At 43.6% G+C, this 20,545-nt stretch overlaps 1 protein-coding gene and 1 long non-coding RNA gene across 2 annotated transcripts in view; one reads left to right on the top strand and one right to left on the bottom strand.

Moving 5' to 3' along the window:
* mpp7a (MAGUK p55 scaffold protein 7a) overlaps window positions 1-20,545 on the top strand; it is a 194,675-nt gene that overhangs the window by 76,466 nt on the left and 97,664 nt on the right. Inside the window, exon 4 of the mRNA XM_032504515.1 lies at window positions 19,810-19,887. Within this exon, the coding sequence (XP_032360406.1) occupies window positions 19,810-19,887 (78 nt within the window). The remainder of the gene's footprint in view (window positions 1-19,809; window positions 19,888-20,545) is intronic.
* On the bottom strand, window positions 871-18,841 carry LOC116672251 (uncharacterized). Its single transcript, XR_004327507.1, has 3 exons — window positions 18,830-18,841; window positions 2,420-2,424; window positions 871-957 (listed from the first exon to the last, which is right to left on the bottom strand). It is a non-coding gene; the product is annotated as an uncharacterized LOC116672251 (long non-coding RNA).

Below are 20,545 nucleotides of genomic sequence, written 5' to 3'. Positions count from 1 at the left end.
ATTTTACACTATAATCTTGAATCAAGCAAGCTTGTCAAGTGAAATTATCTTGCTGCATGGACAGATCATTTCACTTGTTGTGAGTACCTTTTCCCTCAGATTTAGTGAAGATTTAGCCCCCTCGGGCTTGGACCCCTAATTAGAAATAAATGTCTATTAAAATTAAGTTTTCTGTCCGTTTGTAAACTGAAAGAATAATGAAAAGAATATACATAGGGATATACAGTACACATGGGCTGGATGATTAGATACAGTATATGTGCACATGTCTATATACTGTACATGCAGTTTATAGGATTTACATTGACAGTGACAGATTGATGGTTTTTATTCACAGCATTTCAAAAATCAGTGGGCTACATTCTTTTATCCATATAGGTCTTTTTTCTATAATTTTGTAAAAGCAAAATTAAACATTAAACATCTAAGAAACCGTCAGACAATATAAAATACACAAACTGCTTTATTTATTAATGATTAACTGGGAGAAAATTACTGCTCGAATCAATGCGGAAGCTTCAATATAGTGTATTAATTTCATATTTATTTATTTTATTCATATAGGTAGGCTAGTATCTGGAAATGAAAATGCATGTATAGTCATCTAAACTCTCTGCGAAGTAATACAGCTTTTTAATCAACGGGATTGTCGACACAAGAAAATGCAATGTCTGGATTAAAACGTTTTAGAGTCTGCCTAACAATCCGCTATAATTAATAAACCAACCCTGTTTTTTTATTCATGCAGATAAACTATCTACGTGACAACTATGCGCTATAATGCGCCTGCTCCAGACTGAATGAATGAATGAGTTAATGAAAGCGCGCTGTCAGCGGGAGGAGACTGAGAGAAGAAAACCTGCTCTTGACCAGGTTAGGTTCACAGGCTCAGTTGCCATAGTAACTGACTCTGATGTTAAGTCACCTCTCTTTCTGAAACAGGCTGGAGTTACCCCTCTCAGGTTGAACTGGGCAGCTTCCAGGTGTTAATGTGAGGAACTGGGTGAACATGATCAGGGCTTTCCTAAAAAAGAGAGGCTTCCTTTCAGTGGAACTCTCCATAACAAATAAAGATAAAAATATAAATTAAATAGGAAAAAAAAACAGATGTTGCTTTACGTGACGTTTCAGAGGAAAGAATGTTTCATCCTTCTAAAAACACATTTCTGTTTCCTCTCTCCAGGAAAGGAAGCTAGTGAGGGAAACGTGAATGCCATTCAGAGACTTTTGATTTACCTGTAATCACACTCCGTCTCCACCTTAGCTCTCCTGTCTGCTCTGCGTGTGTTGTGGTGTGCGTGCGTGCGTGCTGGTGGTGCGTGCGTGCGTGGTGTGTGTGGTGTGTTGTGTGTGTGTGTGGTGTTGTCTGTCGTTGTTGTCTGTTGTCTGTTGTCTGTCTGTCTGTGCTGTCTGTGTCTGTTGTCTGTCTGTTGTCTGTGTCGGAGCTGAGCCCCACTTTCAGTCAACATGCAGTGGAGAGGACAGAGAAGCTTGTGCTTACACACCGGCATTTAGCACCGATTGATTTACCGTAAATTGGTACGCTACTCAGTACTTAGTAACGGCGTAATTCGGTATGTACCCTAAAGTAAAGTAACCAAGATCAGTGCCCAACCCTAGAAGCAGTTTCCCCTTTCTCCTCGTCCTGTCTTTTTTTAATTTAAATTGCTTACAAAGGGAAGCCCAGCACCCTAAAATCTATTCCGAAATTGGAATGCCACTTTGTCCGTTTGCCAGAGAGATACTATGTATTGGGTACGGTCTAGCCTATTTTCTTATTCGCCCTTTTTATGCAATAAAGAGAAACCAAGCTGCTTTTAACGTCTCTTACTGTTAACGTGGATCAAGTGGAAACCGCCCCACTCCAGACAAGCAGAACTGTGTGTTTCCTCTGCTTTCTACTTGGTACTGAGACGTGAGCCAGCCAGTCAACTAGTGAGCCAAATGGACAGACAGAGAGACTTGGAAACACACAGAAGTACAGAACAACCATCTCGCCTTACAGCAGAGACCAGCACTCAGACGCAACATTCAGGTGAACATGGCTAACGTCAGTGGCACACCATTAATAAAACCTTAATTGTCCCCTTCCTCCAAAGCCCCCCCCCCACCAAAACTCTACAGATACAACCTTTTATTCAACAAGGCTGTGAAGGGGATGCTTTAGGAATGGCTAAACAGCAGAGAGAAAACACACACATCATGTTAATCTGACAGGCTCTGCAACCCAGGTCGCTCATATGGAAACGCTCAAGCCTCACCTGGGTAATTATATAGCATCAGTTCCTGGTCAGTCCGTTTGGAGAGAAAGAGAAGCACCAAAGGAAGAGGAACAACCCTAACCTGTCAAAGATGGAAAGAGAGACAAGAAAGAAGAAGACCTACATGAAGACTTAAACCAGACTTTTGTTCTTTCTACCTCTCCTCACCTTCCTTCATCAGATGGTTGGAGCAGCGTCTCACGTCCCCCCTAATCCTATTCTGTCACAGAGATGAAACAAATATTTTCTAATATCATCTTTCAACAGGGCCTGGGGCTTGCGGGTTTGCCTCATTTTGCGTGGGCTCAGCATCAGAGCTGACATGTAATGTGAGTGCCGGCGTGTATAGCTAGAATAGCCAAAACGATACATGACAGTTCCCCTCTTTTCAATTGAAGGGAGTTACTCAAGTGTGCTTTTCATGAATTCCACCACACTCACTGTTCCCCTGCCAAGATCCAGCTCCACAAAAAGCCACAGGAAATATAAAGCAATATTCAATTTCCACCTGCCTCAGGTGTTGCTCACCTTAAAGACCAAGATTCTGTCAGCGGGCCTTTAGCCAGGCCCTGAGATCCCTTATTTTGTGGTCAGTCAATTTCCCCTTAAATTCTGCTCCTGTTAGTTGCTAATAGGCTTGGCACTTGCAACATTGTTAAACAGCAACATGGATGTGGGCTTGCCAGTTTTTTTGTTTTTTTTTTGCTCTACAGGCCTTTAATTACATGTAAAGGTGCTGCAGGGTGACGCTTGTACCAAAGTGGAAAGTTTCAGCTATTTTTGGTAAATGAGCTAATTTTCAGACAACTGCACTGTATTCCTTGAGTACCAGACTTGGTGTCCCATGAATAACTGGATCCCGCTCTAGGTAGCCCTCCAAGTGTTGACTAACCCTGTAATGTCCATCAACTGTACTCCTTGGTAATGAGCATAGACTTGCCCTTTGGGCACTTATCTTATCCTTTCCACACCTCAAAACATAGATCACAAAAAGGAAATTGTTCTAAACCTTTTTCCCTGCTGCAATAGCTCTTTCTGAATCATTTAAGCCCCACACCCTATACACTGCAATACAACCTGGCTAATCGTTTATGGTTCAGAACTCAGCATGTAAACCACACAACCTCAGAGATCCACTTGTACTGTCTGTGGTCAGCAAGTCCAGTGAACTGGTCGCCTCTGATGACTACATTTATTATTTGGGGGGAACAGGGATTCTCCCGGGGAGTTAAGCAAATACCTGCAGGCTGATTTGGAGAAGGAAGCTTTCATTCTTCAAAATAAATGACCTTCCTAATCATCTAGCCTTCTGAGTGTAGATTCTTGTATTCCTATTGAAAAAGATTGGTATGGTAGTGTTTGTAAATGTGCAAATATCTTGGTCACAGTGATTCAACTTGCCATTTGTTGCTAGAAAATATTCTTTCTGATACAAGCTGGGTGGTTATTTACCATTTGAAAACCTCACTTGAATCCAAAATGAATCCCTGTCCTTGCAATGTTACAATCCATGCTTAGACTTCCTACCAAATATTTTAGTTTAATGGTCGACCACAGCATGAAGTCGAAAGATCATGCTCAATGTCCACAAACAAGTACCTCTGAATTGAGCCAGAAGAACTAGACAAATAGAGGATTGATGAAGCCTAAGGCAAGGTTGTGATAGGGACAGGGGAAAGGAGGAGGGCTACTCCTTAGTGCAGCAGAAAGACTGCAGTATGGCCTGCTGACTACTGAATAACCTTAAACCACATTGACTTGAACCATGTCTAGAGCACTGGGGAGGACAGTGAAAAAAAGGAAAGACCTACAGATCCACCAGTCCACATTCTATCAGTCAAATGTCTGTATTGGTAATCAAGGAAAATCTCTGGAGTGATCCCACAGCCATTATTCTAGGTCACTTTGGTTGACCTCGATTATGTATTCCAGAGGAAAAAAAGGACTCAAAGTGAAACCAGAAGGCCTAGACTATATGAAGCCAATATTAAAAGGACATGAAGCATACACAAAATATGGAAAATGAGGTTTGTGGGGCCATATTGTGTATTTATGGCTCCCACATGGCCTGAGAACTGCCTGAAGACATCATGGGCTCACCTGGAGCTTTTAAAGGTAGCAGTTACAATTGTTTAATTGGCTGCCTCAGATGTACTTAAATCAAACTGATTCAGTAAGTCAGATGCATTTGTCCTGGCTTTATGCCCTCAGTTATTCAGAACCCAGCTTCCTACATTAATAGCTGCTAAATATCACAGGAATGGGTTGCTTGATTGATATATGCCACTTTCCTTGGTGAAGTTTCTGTTCTATGCAAATTAAGAGGCTGAAGCACAAACGGAAAACTTGCAATGTGGATTTTAGCTGTCTCTCAAGACAGTCTTTGTATATACACAATGTGACTGTGTCCTGCACTGTCTTGGCCTCACAGAATACATGGCATCCATGGAGGTGTGTCAGGGCTTCCCTGCTCCCTTTTACAAGGGCCAGGAGGAAATGTATTCCCAATCTAAATGATGTGGCTGTCATGACTGTTGGCCAGCTGGTCTGCTCTGTTCTGGTCTCTGTCTCTCTGTCTCTCTGTCTCTCTCTCTCTCTCTCTCTCTCTCTCTCTCTCTCTCTCTCTCTCTCTCTCCTCTCTCTCTCTCTCTCTCTCTCTCTCTCTCTCGTCCAGTGGATCAACTGCTAGTTCTTAATCAGCCGTCACATTCTCCAGGCCTTTTCCACAACAAATAAGAGACTAGCTCAGGCACCTGACCACGCTGTTGGGGACTTGGTCAAGGAAAGGTGTTGTTTGTGTGAATTCTTTGCTCAACAGTATGAGGTAATAAATGACACACCTTCCCATTCAATGTGTTTCCTTTATTTTCATGACTATTTACATTGTAGATAATCACTGAAGGCATCAAAACTATGAATGAAGACATGTGGAATTATGTACTTAACAAAAAAGTGTGAAATAACTGAAAACATGTCTAATATTCTAGGACCTTCAAAGTAGCCAGCCTTTGCTTTTTTGATAGTGCTGCAAACTCTCTTTCTCTCTATGAGCTTCATGAGGTAGTCACCTGAAATGGTTTTCACTTCACAGGTGTTCCTTGTCAGAGTTAATTAGTGGAATTTCTTGCCTATTAATGGAGTTGGGACCATTAGTTGTGTTGTGCAGAAGTCAGGTTGATACACAGCCGACAGCCCTATTGGACAACTGTTAGAATTCACATTATGGCAAGAACCAATCTGCTAAGTAAAGAGAAACAAGTGGCCATCATTACTTTAAGAAATGAAGGTCAGTCAGTCCGGAAAATTACAAAAACTTTGAACGTGTCCCCAAGTGCAATCGCAAAAACCATCAGGCACTACAACGAAACTGGCTCACATGAGGACCGTCCCAGGAAAAGAAGACCAAGAGTCACTTCTGCTGCTGAGGATAAGTTAATTTGAGTCACCAGCCTCAGAAATCACAAGTTAACAGCAGCTCAGATTAGAAACCAGATGAATGCCACAGAGTTCCAGCAGCAGACACATCTCTAGAACAACTGTTAGAGGAGACTGCGCGATTCAGGCCTTCATGGTCAAATATCAGCTAGGAAACCACAGCTAAGGAGAGGCAAAAAACAGAAGAGATTTGTTTGGGCCAAGAAACACTAGGAATGGACATTAGACCAGTGGAAATCTGGGCTTTGGTCTGGTGAGTCCAAGTTTGAGATCTTTGGTTCCAACCGCCGTGTCTTTGTGCAACGGAGAAAAGGTGACCGGATGGATTCTACATGCCTGGTTCCCACCGTGTAGCATGGAGGAGGAGGTGTGGGGGTGCTTTGCTGGTGAATTGAAAGCATACTGAACCAGCATGGCTTCCACAGCATCCTGCAGCAACATGTCATTTTATCTGGTTTGCGTTAAGTTGGACCATCATTTATTTTTCAACAGGACAATGACCCCAAACATACCTCCAGGCTGTGTAAGGGCTATTTGACCAAGAAGGAGAGTGATGGAGTGCTGCGTCTCCGCAGTCACCGGACCTGAACCCAATCAAGATGGTTTAGGTAGGGCTGGACCGCAAAGTGATGGCAAAAGGGCCAACAAGTGTTGAGCATCTCTGGAAACTCATTCAAGCCTGTGTGGAAACCATTTCAGGCGACTACCTCTAGAAGCTCATCAAGAGAATGCCAAGAGTGTGCAAAGCAGTAATCAGAGCGAAAGGTGGCTGCTTTGAAGAAACTAGAATATAAGACATTTTTTTTTAGTTAATTCACTTTTTTATTAAGTACATAGTTCCATATGTGTTCATTCATAGTTTTGATGCCTTCAGTGAGAATCTACATTGTAAATATTCATGAAAATAAAGAAAACACATTGAATGAGGTGTGTCCAAAGCTTTGTACTGTATTTGCCCATTAATCAGTCGACAACCCAGTGTCACCAAGACCCTTAATGCACTGTTGTTGCTCCGGAAGCCGGTTCAATTGGCTTAGACAATTAATGATTGTGGAAAAGTTCTAGATTACAAATACATCCGAAAATGCTTCTCATCTTCATTCACCTTAAGTGAATGTACCTTGGCCAGGTGGGGTTGATGTCATCAGGTGGTACCCATCGTTCATTGGGTGTTTCGACCCTTAACCACAACACCCTCCGATGGTGGGTCGGCAGTGGTGGCCAAGTCACTGCCCATCTTCCCCTCCTGGCTTCCAGCTCAACTCCTCCTCCTATTCCATAACCAGCAAGAGGCTTTTCCGCTGCCTCCCCCATCCTGCGAGTTGCTGCCTTTTTCTCTTTCCCTTTTCATTCCAATAGCTGTGAGCATTCTCCACACTGACTGAGCGGGAAATCCTCTGCAGCCGACCTCGACAGGGAACAGCCATGCCTGCCACCCTTTCCCCCTGCAGTCATGCAGAAGTTCTTGGTATTTGGAGCTTTCCTTTCAAAGGCCTGTTCACAGCCCTCTTCCCATGGGACTGTAAGTTCTATGAGGATGATCTTTTTTTCCCCTTCAGACCACAGTACCACGTCCGGCCTCAGGGTTGTCTGGACAACCTGGGGGAACTGCAGCCTTCCTCCCAGGTCAACCTTCATTTCCCACGATTGGGCCTTTTGTAGCAGACTGGTTCTTGTTTTAGCTGTAGTTGGTGGCTTTCCCCTTCTTTTATAAACTGGATAGATGTTGTTTTCCTAAATGTTGGCGTTTCTTTTCCTCTCCTGCTCTAAGGTGTTAGCGAGTGTCATGAGCACCTTGTCATGGCGCCATCTATCCCTTTCCTTGGGTGAGTGCTTTTTTACACCCGATAGGAGGGGTGCCATGGTGCCCCTCTCACCACAAAGCCTGCACAATGGGTCCTCTCTCATGCCCCACCTGTGCAGGTTTGTCGGGGTTGGGAGTGCATCATACACAGATCTCAGCAGGAAGGAGATGCGGAATGGTTCCAGTCTCCATAGGTCCGCCCAGGTGACCTTCCTCTCAGGAAGATCCCACCTGGTCCAGGCTCCTTGGGAGGCCAATTCCACTGCCCTTGACCTTCGTCTTTCTTCTTCCAGTTTTCGTACCTCTTCTTGAATCATGGCTCTTCTATCACTCTTCCCTGCCTTCCTCCACTGTTGGAACTGGGAGGTTCCAAGACCCTGTCTGCCCGTGCATGGTGCTCCAACGACATCACGCAGCCTCAACATGCTCTCAGCCTGTGCAACAGATGAATCAGCTGCCCACTTGCGTCCTGATCTTGTGATGATGCCTGCATGTCTGACTTGTTCATCCTGGGAGTCTCTGTACGTCATTACGACTCTGCACTTTGCAACTTTGAATTCCTCTACCACGGATGACAGGGGAAGTTGAAGCTGTCCTGATCTTATATACAGTCCTACTGCAGTGAAGCTTGGAGGGATTCCCAGCCACTTTCGAAGGTACTTATTGATCTTTCTTTCCATTCCTTCAACGCATGTCATTGGGACCTCATACACAGTCAGGAGCCACATGAGCCTTGGCAACAGTCCGTGTTGATACAGCCAAGCTTTGAACTTCCCAGGAAGCCCTGATTTTTCGATCCTCCTCAGCCATTCCTCCATCTGCTTTTCCGTACTGGCTATGCTGTTCCTGTCTGAAAGTGAGTTATCATACCACCTTCCTAGACATTTGATTGGATTCTCCTCTATCGATGGAATCACTTCCTCTTGCACATGCAGCTTGAATCTGTTGGTCAACTTCCCGTTTCTGATCACCATACTTCTGGATTTCTTTGGCTTGAACTTCATTCTGGCCCACGTCGCCATGTGGTCCAGAGCAGTTAGCACCCACCTTGCCTCCACATGGGTAGAAGTTGTCACAGTGAGGTCGTCCATGTAACCTCTTATTGCGTGTTGTCGGATGCCTGACTCCATTCTTGGACCCCGGGCTTCCTTCTCTGCAGCTGTTATTAGGAGGTTCATTCCCATGACGAAAAGAATGGGGGAAATTGTGCAACCAGTTACGATACCCTTTTCCAGGCTTTGCCACTGAGTTGTAAAATGTGCCGTCTTGAAACGTAGCTGGATTCCTCTAAAGTAACTGGTGATCATTCCCTTGATGTGCTGAGGGATGTGGTAGTGGTCTAACGCTGCATGGATGAGAACGTGAGGGATGGATCCATAGGCATTGGCCAAATCCAACCAGACAACAGTCAGGTTGCCTTTGCTGGACTTAGCCTCACGGATCATCTGACTCAGAACTCCGGTGTGTTCCAGGCATCCAGAGAAGCCTGGAATTCCACCTTTCTGGATAGCAGTGTTAATGTATCCATTCTCTGTCATGTACGAGGTCATCCTCTTGGCCAGTACCGAAAAAAAGATTTTTCCTTCTACACTTAGCAGTGAGATTGTTCTAAATTGGTCAATGGTTGAGGAGTTCTCCTCCTTTGGCACAAGACAGCCCTCCGCTTTCTTCCAGCTTGATGGAATGATGCCCTTTTTCCAGATCCTCCTGAACAACTTCCACAACTTCCGAAGGAGCATTGGGCATTTCTTATACACTTTGTAGGGTATACCACTTGGGCCGGGAGCAGATCCTGTTCTAGCCTTTTTTACCGCCTCTTGGACTTCCTTCCAGGATGGTTCACCGATGTTGAGCTCTTTTTCTGGGGTCTTTGTTCTCTTGATGCTTGAGTTAGCATCCAGGGCCTGGTTTCTGGAAGCGTCATTATGGGTCTCCCTCAAGAACGCCTCCACATCTTCTCTTGGGCTGGTCAGTCTTCCAGATTTTGCTTCACCCAGCAATGTTTTGGTGAATTGGAAGGGGTCTTTGGTGAACTGGGATCTTTTGTTCTCCCTATTCTTCCTCTTTTTCAGAGTCCTTTCTGCTCTTCGGAGTCTGCAGAGGCGATTTCGGAGTTGACTCGTCAGATCCTTGATTCCTTCCCTTTCATCAGCGGGGGCTCTTTTGAAATGCTTGGTTAGAGTCTTGATTTCTCCCCTCAGACGATGAATTTCCCTTTCTCTCCTACTTGGCTGGTATGCAGGCTTGATGTTGACTTTCATCTCCCGAACTCCAAACCGCTCACTTGCCAGGTTATAGGTTATTGTTGTAAGACTAACGACTTTCTGCTCAGCTGTCCCTGCTAGTGTTGTTTCTAGTACTTTGTCAAGATCTTGGTCTAGTTGGGACCATTCTTTGTTGTCGCTCATCTTGGGCCATTTAATTCGTTTCCTCGCAGGCTGGGGTTGGGTTCCTGGGGAGGCATCATTTGGGTCCCTCCTGAGGTCTTGAGGTGACACAGGTGCTGAGAGATCTCCAGTACTGTGGGGTGCTTCCTGCCCGGAGTTCTCCTGCGTCTCACCAGGTGCTAACACTGTGCGCTGCCCCTGTGACCCCTCTTTTCCACAGTTGGTTCGGCTTTGATGTATCTTAAGCCCTCTTTGGTTCTTACAGATCTTTCCGCAATGACACTTTACTCCCAATGCCTCCCCGGTTAATGTCGTTTGAATAAGCCGTCTCTGTGTCCGTAGTTCATTCCTGGCCGTTACCATTGTGTCTGTCCTGTTGAGTCTCTCATCCTCCCCCCCTCTCGGGAGACTCTGGGGGTATTGCTCTGTATTATTTTCTGTAGCTTGAGTTGGTGCCCTCTTGCAAGTGCCGTGAATGAGGTTGCTAACCTCATTCACCCATGCCAGTCTTTCCTGGAGGTCATCTGTCTTTCCAGCGTCACCAAACTTCCTTGGTTGCCACCCAGACTTTCCTGGAAGTCACTGGTTGCCCAGAGTTTCTAGATTACAAATACATCCGAAAATGCTTCTCATCTTCATTCACCTTAAGTGAATGTAGCCTTGGCCAGGTGGGGTTGATGTCATCAGGTGGTACCCATCGTTCATTGGGTGTTTCGACCCTTAACCACAACACCCTCCCGATGGTGGGTCGGCAGTGGTGGCCAAGTCACTGCCCATCTTCCCCTCCTGGCTTCCAGCTCAACTCCTCCCTCCTATTCCATAACCAGCAAGAGGCTTTTTCCGCTGCCTCCCCCATCCTGCGAGTTGCTGCCTTTTTCTCTTTCCCTGTCATTCCAATAGCTGTGAGCATTCTCCACACTGACTGAGCGGGAAATCCTCTGCAGCCGACCTCGACGGGAACAGCCATGCCTGCCACCTTCCCCCTGCAGTCATGCAGAAGTTCTTGGTATTTGGGGCCTCTTCCTTTCAAAGGCCTGTTCACAGCCCTCTTCCCATGGGACTGTAAGTTCTATGAGGATGATCTTTTTTTCCCCTTCAGACCACAGTACCACGTCCGGCCTCAGGGTTGTCTGGACAACCTGGGGGAACTGCAGCCTTCCTCCCAGGTCAACCTTCATTTCCACGATTGGGCCTTTTGTAGCAGACTGGTTCTTGTTTTAGCTGTAGTTGGTGGCTTTTCCCCTTCTTTTATAAACTGGATAGATGTTGTTTTCCTAAATGTTTGGCGTTTCTTTTTCCTCTCCTGCTCTAAGGTGTTAGCGAGTGTCATGAGCACCTTGTCATGGCGCCATCTATACCTTCCTTGGGTGAGTGCTTTTTTACACCCCGATAGGATGTGTGCCATGGTGCCCCTCTCACCACAAAGCCTGCACAATGGGTCCTCTCTCATGCCCCACCTGTGCAGGTTTGTCGGGGTTGGGAGTGCATCATACACAGATCTCAGCAGGAAGGAGATGCGGAATGGTTCCAGTCTCCATAGGTCCGCCCAGGTGACCTTCCTCTCAGGAAGATCCCACCTGGTCCAGGCTCCTTGGGAGGCCAATTCCACTGCCCTTGACCTTCGTCTTTCTTCTTCCAGTTTTCGTACCTCTTCTTGAATCATGGCTCTTCTATCACTCTTCCCTGCCTTCCTCCACTGTTGGAACTGGGAGGTTCCAAGACCCTGTCTGCCCGTGCATGGTGCTCCAACGACATCACGCAGCCTCAACATGCTCTCAGCCTGTGCAACAGATGAATCAGCTGCCCACTTGCGTCCTGATCTTGTGATGATGCCTGCATGTCTGACTTGTTCATCCTGGGAGTCTCTGTACGTCATTACGACTCTGCACTTTGCAACTTTGAATTCCTCTACCACGGATGACAGGGGAAGTTGAAGCTGTCCTGATCTTATATACAGTCCTACTGCAGTGAAGCTTGGAGGGATTCCCAGCCACTTTCGAAGGTACTTATTGATCTTTCTTTCCATTCCTTCAACGCATGTCATTGGGACCTCATACACAGTCAGGAGCCACATGACATCAAATATGTTTCATGGGCTGTAATTCATCTCAATTAATCGCAAATTTGAAATACTAGGGTTTACTTGTAAGTTTGTGTGGTGTTGAAATAAATTAGTGCTGTCAAACGAGTGTGTGTGGTGTTGAAATAAATTAGTGCTGTCAAACGAGTGTGTGTGGTGTTGAAATAAATTAGTGCTGTCAAACTACTGTAGTGTTTAGTTTTAAACTAACATTCTCACTTGGAGCAAATAATCTCTCACACAATGTAACACTGTCCATCAATAAAAGGGTGAAAAAAATACTTTGATTGGGAGGGGATTGGCATCAGCTGTGTGCTTGGCCGTCAAGTGGTATTTCAGACTGGACATGCTGCGATGATATCTCAGTTCATCCACTCAAAACACAACGATACTACTCTTTGCCCGCCTTGCAAGCCCAGACGTTTTTTTAACGTTGTTGCAACAGCGTGTGGACAAAAATTACAAAGTTTGTAAGGCCCAAAAAAACTTTAATCTCGCGATAAAATGGGTTTGCGTTTACACCGTTAATAACGTGTTTAACTGACTATCACTAAAATGAATAGATGCATCACAAACTGGTTTAAAGAAACTGTTTTATTATTTCAACCATTAACATTTATTATACTAGTGTTCAATAACAATCTTAATTTGTAAATTACACGCATTTAGCAGTAACTAACTGCTAACTAATTACTGTTACAAAGTGATGTCTACGGCGGCCAGATAGCTCAGTTGGTACAGCGGCCGTCCATCAACTCAAATTAATGCAACAATAAGAAGACCTACTTTAGAAATATAATTTCATAACGAATGTGAGGAGAGAGAGGGAACAGTCTCTCTACATTCATGATTGAAGAGAATTACTTCAAACAGTGTGTAACTGTGCAACATGCCTCCTCCTGTCAACCAGTTGCTCAGACAGACCAAGCTTGTTCAGATATTCAGATGATATCACCGACGTCTTGTTGCCTGCCAAAGAGAGCAGTCTCTTACATGGAAGTGTATAGTCTGGTGTAGCCAAGTACCTTTTTGCAATATGGGCCAGCATACCATATGCGCCTGCTTGTGATGTCCAGTGGTTTCCCGTAAGTGCAATAAAAGAACCTTCTGCCAACTGCCTCACTTTCATAGCTTTTTCAGCATCGCACAGTATTCTCGTAACAATAGTTCCCCTCTAGGGTAGCTTGTATGATCACCTGTGGCGATCTGAATGATGTCTTTAATACCTCGTTCCTGAACTATGTTGATGGGCCTGCAGTCTGCGACCCATTTAGTGATTGCACTAGTTTACAGCTTTGCTGTAGTTTTTTTGTTGGCATCTAGCTAACATCAGCAAAAATAGTACTCCAAAGATAGTACTTCAAACTTCAGACAGTTTGTCACTGCAATACGTGCACACAACTTTGATTTTATCACAACATCAATCTGGAAGCTTTTCATAACGAAACTTGCCATTGTGCGAAGCGGCCTTTTCGCAGAGCGGCCATGTCTCCTCTGTCATCATTTGCTTGTTTTACTCATTTACTCAAAAAAGCAAAAGCTCTATTTTGCTACTGCTGCCTTGAGTAAACGTATCATTTCACAGCTATTCTAGTTGCAACACTGCACATCTATCGCTGAAACCCTCCCCCCCATCTCCCTAACTTGGTCTAGTCTACCATGCCACGGTGCCTTGACAAGGCGTTCTGGAGCAGACCAAAAGATCGGACCCGGGTGGATTAAGGGAGGCCTGATACTGGATCATCTCCGGTGGGTAGATATAGAAAGAGGAGTGGGAGAAAGATTGTCAACTCTAACTGGTCCAGCTTGAAGTTTTCTCGGCAGTGGACATTAACCAGAAGCCTTGAGCCTCTTTGCAGGACTCAGAAACAGAAACATTATCCAGCCCTGTGATCTCCAGACCTCCCTTTCTCCTTCTATCAGTACACCTCTCCATCTTTAAAGCTTTCGCTCACTTGCACGCTCTCTCCCTCTTTCTGTGCCAGACATTGCTTGCTTTTGTGTGTCTGGGTTAGTGTTTGTAAGGCATTTCTTTCTCTGCTATGCCTCCATGTTGACCATCAAGACTTGAGGCAGTCATTGTGCTTCTAACTGTTGCATGCACTTTCCTCATGAAGAGAACATAAATATTGTTCGAGTTTCTGATTTTTTTTTTTTCTGATTCTTGAAAGGTCTAGAAGGTGTCTGACCCTTAACTTTAACAGTGATCCTTCACAGTGGCTGAAGTTCTTGTCTGAGGATTAATGAAGATGGATGTTATGTTTTTGCTCCAATCTATCCTTGTTAGAATTATTTCATATCAATTCTTACTCATGTTCATGTTTTTCTTTACATTTTTTCTCCTTGTGTGTTGCTGTGTGTATTTTAAGCCTGCAGGGTATTTCTTGAAAACACAACTTAGTCTCTCTAACTACTAGGCCTCTGTGGAGACAGGACACACACTGCTTCTTTTGTAGCATGTTTTTTTTTCAGCTTTCACTGAAGGTGCACATTCATTCATCTTTTCTCAGCCTCTACTTCAGGGAGCTTTCCTCCCTTAGCTTTTAGCATTTTGGTCCTGACTCTTCTACCTTATTTTACATAGAAGTAGCACTACATTTCTCATCCGAGGAGCTTTAGAATCCCAGTCTTTGATTCGGTTGTGTGTCCAGGAGTCACACTCTGGTTTGAGCTAAGCCCTCCTTGGCTGTAGCACACTGTCTCACTGTTTTTTTATTCCACCAGGCCACTTCTCCCAGTTGCCTGGAGCAATGCTGCCTCACCAGTGGGACAGAGAACGTGCTATGCAAAAAGCAGGGTAATGACTTTAAAATGCATTACTGCATCATGGACAGGCATTTGGAAAGTGTCTTTAACTGTAAATAAAAGCATTTCAATCTTGCGTTTGCTCACCAAGCTGAGGATAAATTCCAAAGTAACTAAGTAAGTCAAGGTGGTGGAGCAACAACTAGCTAACCAGATGTCACTAGGACTGTGGTATGTTGGAGCACTGAAGACACTGCCAACATCTCTAATTTATTTCATCTGTTTTCTTACAAAAATGATCAGTACAGATGAAGTAAGCGAAGCTGCCTGCCTGGCTTTTCATGGTCTTCTTCTGTAGAAGAACAGACAGAGAAGTCAGAGGACAGGGTGGAGTTGTTGGGACTTCATGAACAGTAGAGAGTAACTGTATAAATATGACGTGGCTATGTGAAATTAAACAGATGAGGATACAAATTTCCATGAATTGCCCTTGAGTGGCTCTAATTTGATGCCATTAAACATGGAACACACTGACAGCAGTTTAACTCTGTACCATGTAAACAGAGGAGCCTACTTAGGCTTATGTAAGCTGCATGCAACGCATTATCTGTCCCTAGCCCTATCACCACTCTCATGCAAGGTCCTGCGCCTCTCCAGGCCATTACAAAGCCACTGTATTGCTTGCTTTTTCCAACACCATTTGTCTAACTTCACCCCATCTGAGGTCCGCAAGTCACAGCTTTCTGCGCTCTACAGCTGAGCTGAGCAACCATTTGCCTCCCTCAGGCCTTCAACAGATTTATCTCCACGACGCACCTAATGCTCCATGTTTTATAGCCTGGTAATGTCGGCTTTACACTGGGATTTGAACCTGTAAGCTGACCTTGAAACATGGCTGCTCTGTTGGTTGAGACACAGCCCTAACGGGTCATGATTGATCACAGAAGGCTGTGTGAATAAGTCGAGCTGAAATGGCTGTACCTGCTTAAGTCCAACAGTTGAGCTGCAGTTTTGACTGGCAATGAAGGGTGGTGTACATATGCAAAGTCATTTAACACATAGTTGCGTTTCATTTTTCTTTTTTTTCTCAAGCATTTTTAGGCCTTTATTTTCACAGGACAGATGAAGACATGAAAGGGGAGAGAGGGTGAATGACATGCATCAAAGGGCCTTAGGTCGGAGTTGGACCTGCGGCCGCTGTGTCGAGGAGTAAACCTCTGTACATGTGCGCCTGCTCAACCAACTGAGCTAACCCGACAACGTGTTTCATTTTTCATACCAGAAAGTCATGATTGTGCCTTTGGCATGCTGACATAGTATATTTGAATTCTGTTGTAAATGACATCATGAACTCCTAAATGCCTATACTAAGTTGGGTTTGGAAGTTTCTAGTGGGGCTGCACAAATAATCTAATTGCAATGCGATGTCACTCTGTGCAGTGGCATAACCGCATAATTGTGCAATTTAAGTAGACAAAAAGGTGTGCTGTGTGCATGACACTCTCTACGCTGTAAAACCCTTCACTTTACTGACAGTTTTAACAATAAATGAGAAGCTAGGTGTTTACTCTCAAGTCACTTTACATTGTCTTTTTTTTTCTCTCTCGCTTTTCCCTCACACAGCTGCTACGCTAACTTTGACACCGCTTACGGCCTTTCTTGCAGGGTGGGAAGTACCATGATCCTGCTTGTGGTCTTAAATTAAACACAGAGATAATAGCAAAGAAACATCCAGGTGCATTCCACGGACACACGCAACACGCTCGCTTCACCACTCGGGCACTGACGTCACTCACTCGCCTACTCGCTCTCACCAATGCCTGATTCTGTGTTGAACCTCCGTTAAATCTGCCCCCGGAATTACGCTACCCCATGGATGTATGAAGCGCGCCCCTCGTGGCAACGTTCACAAAAGATGACCAGTGACGAGTCAGTCTGTTTAGGCAGTAGCACGTCTGTTGGTCCTGTAAGTATCAGAAGTGTAGAGGGTTTCAGAGTATTTTGTAACTTAATAACTAATTATATTACACCCATCTTGAATGTCATCATTTAGAAGGGCATACCAAATATATTAATTTAATATAAATAATTGAGGAATTAGTATTTTCATTCAATTTTCTTATTTTAAAAAAAGTACAATTTTGTCGGTGTATTTCTTCTTATGCTTGTTTAACTTTGTAGGTTAAAAAAAATACACATTCCGAAATTTTAATTACTTATTTTATTTTACGTTTTCCGTGATAATCAGGTAAACTCATGATACCACGATAACACAACTGCAATATTATTGGAATTATCACTTGCAATAGGACTTTTTCTCCAAATTGTGCAGCCCTGTTTTCTAGCCTATGATCTGTCCCTAGAAGGGACATATGCTGTTATTGTGTCATCTAACAGTATCCACAGTGCTGCTACTGTAGAAAGCTGTCTAGTTAAAAAAAGAGTGACGAAAATAATGTCTTACGATCCTAAAACATATGTTTTAATTGCACACAGCATCTGCAGCTGCCCACAAAGATAGCAAAAAAACTGCTTTTCTTGTCACTTTCGGTCCTACAGGGTGATTCTCTGTCGCAAATTGACACTGCTCCATTGGTGTATGTGTCTACTACCCACATGTTTGGATTTGGCCCATGGACTTCTCTGTCACTCTCTCCCTCCCTTTGTGGGACATCCAGCTGGAGGCTTCATGACCAGGGCCCAGCTATTAGTCTGACATGGCCAAGCTCCCATCACCAGGCTGAGGAGAGACTCTGGAGTGGCTGCTGGGAGGATAGTCTCCCCTCTCTGTTCTTTGATGGGACCTGACATCAGCCTGTAGACTGTCAACACATTCTTGTGCAGCTGCTCTTTAATCACACATGGGATGGCTGTAGTGTTTTTTGTGTGTGTGTGTGTGTGTAGGCGGGAGCACAAGCATGTGGCCTAATGTGTATGTATAAATTATACCATCTCTGGTCCACATATCAGTTTTTGAGCGATGAAGTGTTTTTGTGTGTGTAAATGAGTAAACGTTAACACACGAGTCAGGCCCACTTTCCATTTTAGTAAGTCTCCAGAGTTACAGCTTTGTCTCCCAACATTTTACAGTTGCTGTGTTGAGGCTGATAAGGAAACAGTTAGCCAATTTAACCAGACTGTTGAAATGATTTGGAATGCTCACCAGGCCACTAGGGCATATCAAATGCATGGTGGAAAACTGGATTGTTTGTACAGTGGATAAGCGAGCTGAAATACTTAAAAGCACTCTGTTGTGCCCAGTCCAGGGAGTCTTGAGTGAAAGAGCTGTGTGTGTGAGTAGAACATGATGGACTCACTGCTGCAGACTCACTGCGACCGACACTTGACTCTATTACCTCCACTAAAAAAGGTGATGATGAGCAAGAAGAGCAGATGATGAAATAAAAGAAGCTAGCACCATGGTTTAACTTCCAAACCTGCAAATTAAATCAAACTAGCAAAAACTTTAAAATAAATGACGTTCCACCGATCTGGACCAGTCTCATTAAGACAGTCTGAAAATATTTGGGTATGTCTTCCGAAAAGCCAGAGCAGCATATTACTCAGTATTAAGAAACTAAGAACAACCTCAGGTTTCTTTTCAGCACTGTAGCCAGGCTGACAGAAAGTCACAGCTCTGCTGAGCTATGTATTTTTATAGCTCTCAACAGTGACAAGCTTTTTTAATAATAAATGTCTAACTATTAGAGATAAAATGCAGGACCCCTAGAAATACCTATAAGACCTGACATATATTTAGACTGCTTTTCTCCAACGCACCTTGAAACTAACTAAATTTAAAGATTTCTTCACATAAGCCATCTACCTGGTTCTCAGACCCATCCCAATACTTCTTTACAAAGTATTATAAATATGTCATTTAATAACAGTCATTTAAAGTAAAACTTTAGTCACTAGTGACTGTAAAACCCAGAATGCAGAGTTACTTGTGGTTCTTAGAGTCTCCAAGGTAGAACGGGAGCCAGAGCCTTCAGCTACCAAGCTCCTCTCCTGTCGAACCAGCTCCCAGTTTTGGTTTTGAGACAGAAACCATCTCCACATTTAAGAATAGGCTTAGAAACTCTCCTCTTTGATAAAGCTTACAATGAGGGTCGACTCAGGTTTGCTTTAGGCCAGCCCTTAGTTTTGCTGTTATAGGTTTAGACTGCTGTGGGATGTCCTATGACGCAGTAATCTAATTTCTCTCTCCATCTGTGTGCACTCATGTCCCATTAATCCATTTTGCTAACTTAGCTTCTTCCTCGGAGTCCTTGTGCCTCTCAGATTTCCTTGGATCAGGGTTCTGTCAGAGGTTTTTGCCTGTAAAAAGGAAGTTTTTCCTTGTCTTGTCGCTGTGTGCAATTGCTCTTGGGTGAATGATGGGCTATGATTTGACACTATAAATAAAATTGAATTAACCCTCTTGTCTTCCCGTCAAAATTAAAAATTACTTTGTATTGATGTTTTTAACTTTTTCTTATGTTTTTTGTGCCTTTTCAACACTTTGGACATTTTTTAAAAATGTTTGTCACTTTTTTTTACATTTTCAACACTACGTAACACTAACTTATTAACTTTAGTTTTACAGTTATTCTTGGAATATACCGTCAATAAACCTCATTTATAGGAAATTATACCTAATGTTTGAGTTTAAAAAGCAGAAATTAAGAATTATTTGGACTATAATTAAAGGAATGTATGTTGATGGATAATCACAGACTGGAATATATGTCAACTCAATACTATTTCAAAACCACTAAAATTGATTAAGACACCCCAAAATTAATGAAAGTAGAGAATTGTATTTGCCAAAGAACGTTCTGTGGAATCAATCATGTTATTTTGGGTAATTACAATTGGGTAGTTAAAAAGCGCATTGGTATAGGAAAACAACATGAGGGTTAAATTGATGGAAGCTGTACACATTTTCATACATTTGTGCTTGTAGCAGTGCACATGGGTTGTTGAATGTGCGCTTTGCTAACACGTGTTTGTTTGCTTAGAGAGGCATTGCCGTGGCCTCTGTAGTCCAATGTCTCTCTCTCTCTCTCTCTTTCTTCTCTCTCTCCCACTGATAAACACAATTTGTCCTTTCAGATCCATGAACAGCTGCAGCACTACGAAAAGAGCAAGCCCGTCCCTGTCCTTGACAGCGCTGCAGCTTTGGCCCATGAAGTAAGTTCTTTTTTTTTGAAAGGAAGGTTTCCATTTATTTGGTTGCACAAACTGATGGGTGACAAATGAAATGAAAAAAACAACATAAAGTGTCATAAGCTGTTTTCACATATGATCTCCGGACATTGTCCGAGGGAAACGGCCCCGGCATAATCCAGAGTTGTCTTTTCACACATGTAGCACACAACAGGGGATTGTCTGTCTCAGATGTATTGTCCCTGACAAAAGTCTTGTCGCTTGTGTACAAATTGACCTGAAGTGCTGCTGAAATATATTTCTAATCAAGATTTATTTACAATAAATGGCTCATTTTAATCCCAACAGCTTTTGTAATAATGTTTCAGTGCAAAAAGAAACTGTCAAAAAGTATTCTAATATTCACAGCTTGGTAAAGCCCATTGAGTCAATTTTTGCAAAGACATAAGTGTTGTTGCCTTGTCATATGAGCTTCACCTGTGACTAATAATGGATCAATTAGGTCTCAGGTGTGTATAAAAACAACCCCAGTACACTAGACCTTCACATCAACTGCAACTAGACATCTGCAAACATGCCTAAGATTCACCCTGAGACTAAAGTTTTGATTATCAAGAGGCTGAAGACCAGATCCACTGCTGATGTGGCAGACACCTTCAATGTGTCTCAGCGTCAAGTACAG

Source organism: Etheostoma spectabile, chromosome 22 (assembly GCF_008692095.1).
Source record: "Etheostoma spectabile isolate EspeVRDwgs_2016 chromosome 22, UIUC_Espe_1.0, whole genome shotgun sequence".
Lineage (NCBI taxonomy): Eukaryota > Metazoa > Chordata > Actinopteri > Perciformes > Percidae > Etheostoma > Etheostoma spectabile.
This window is presented reverse-complemented; position numbering and strand designations above follow the sequence as displayed.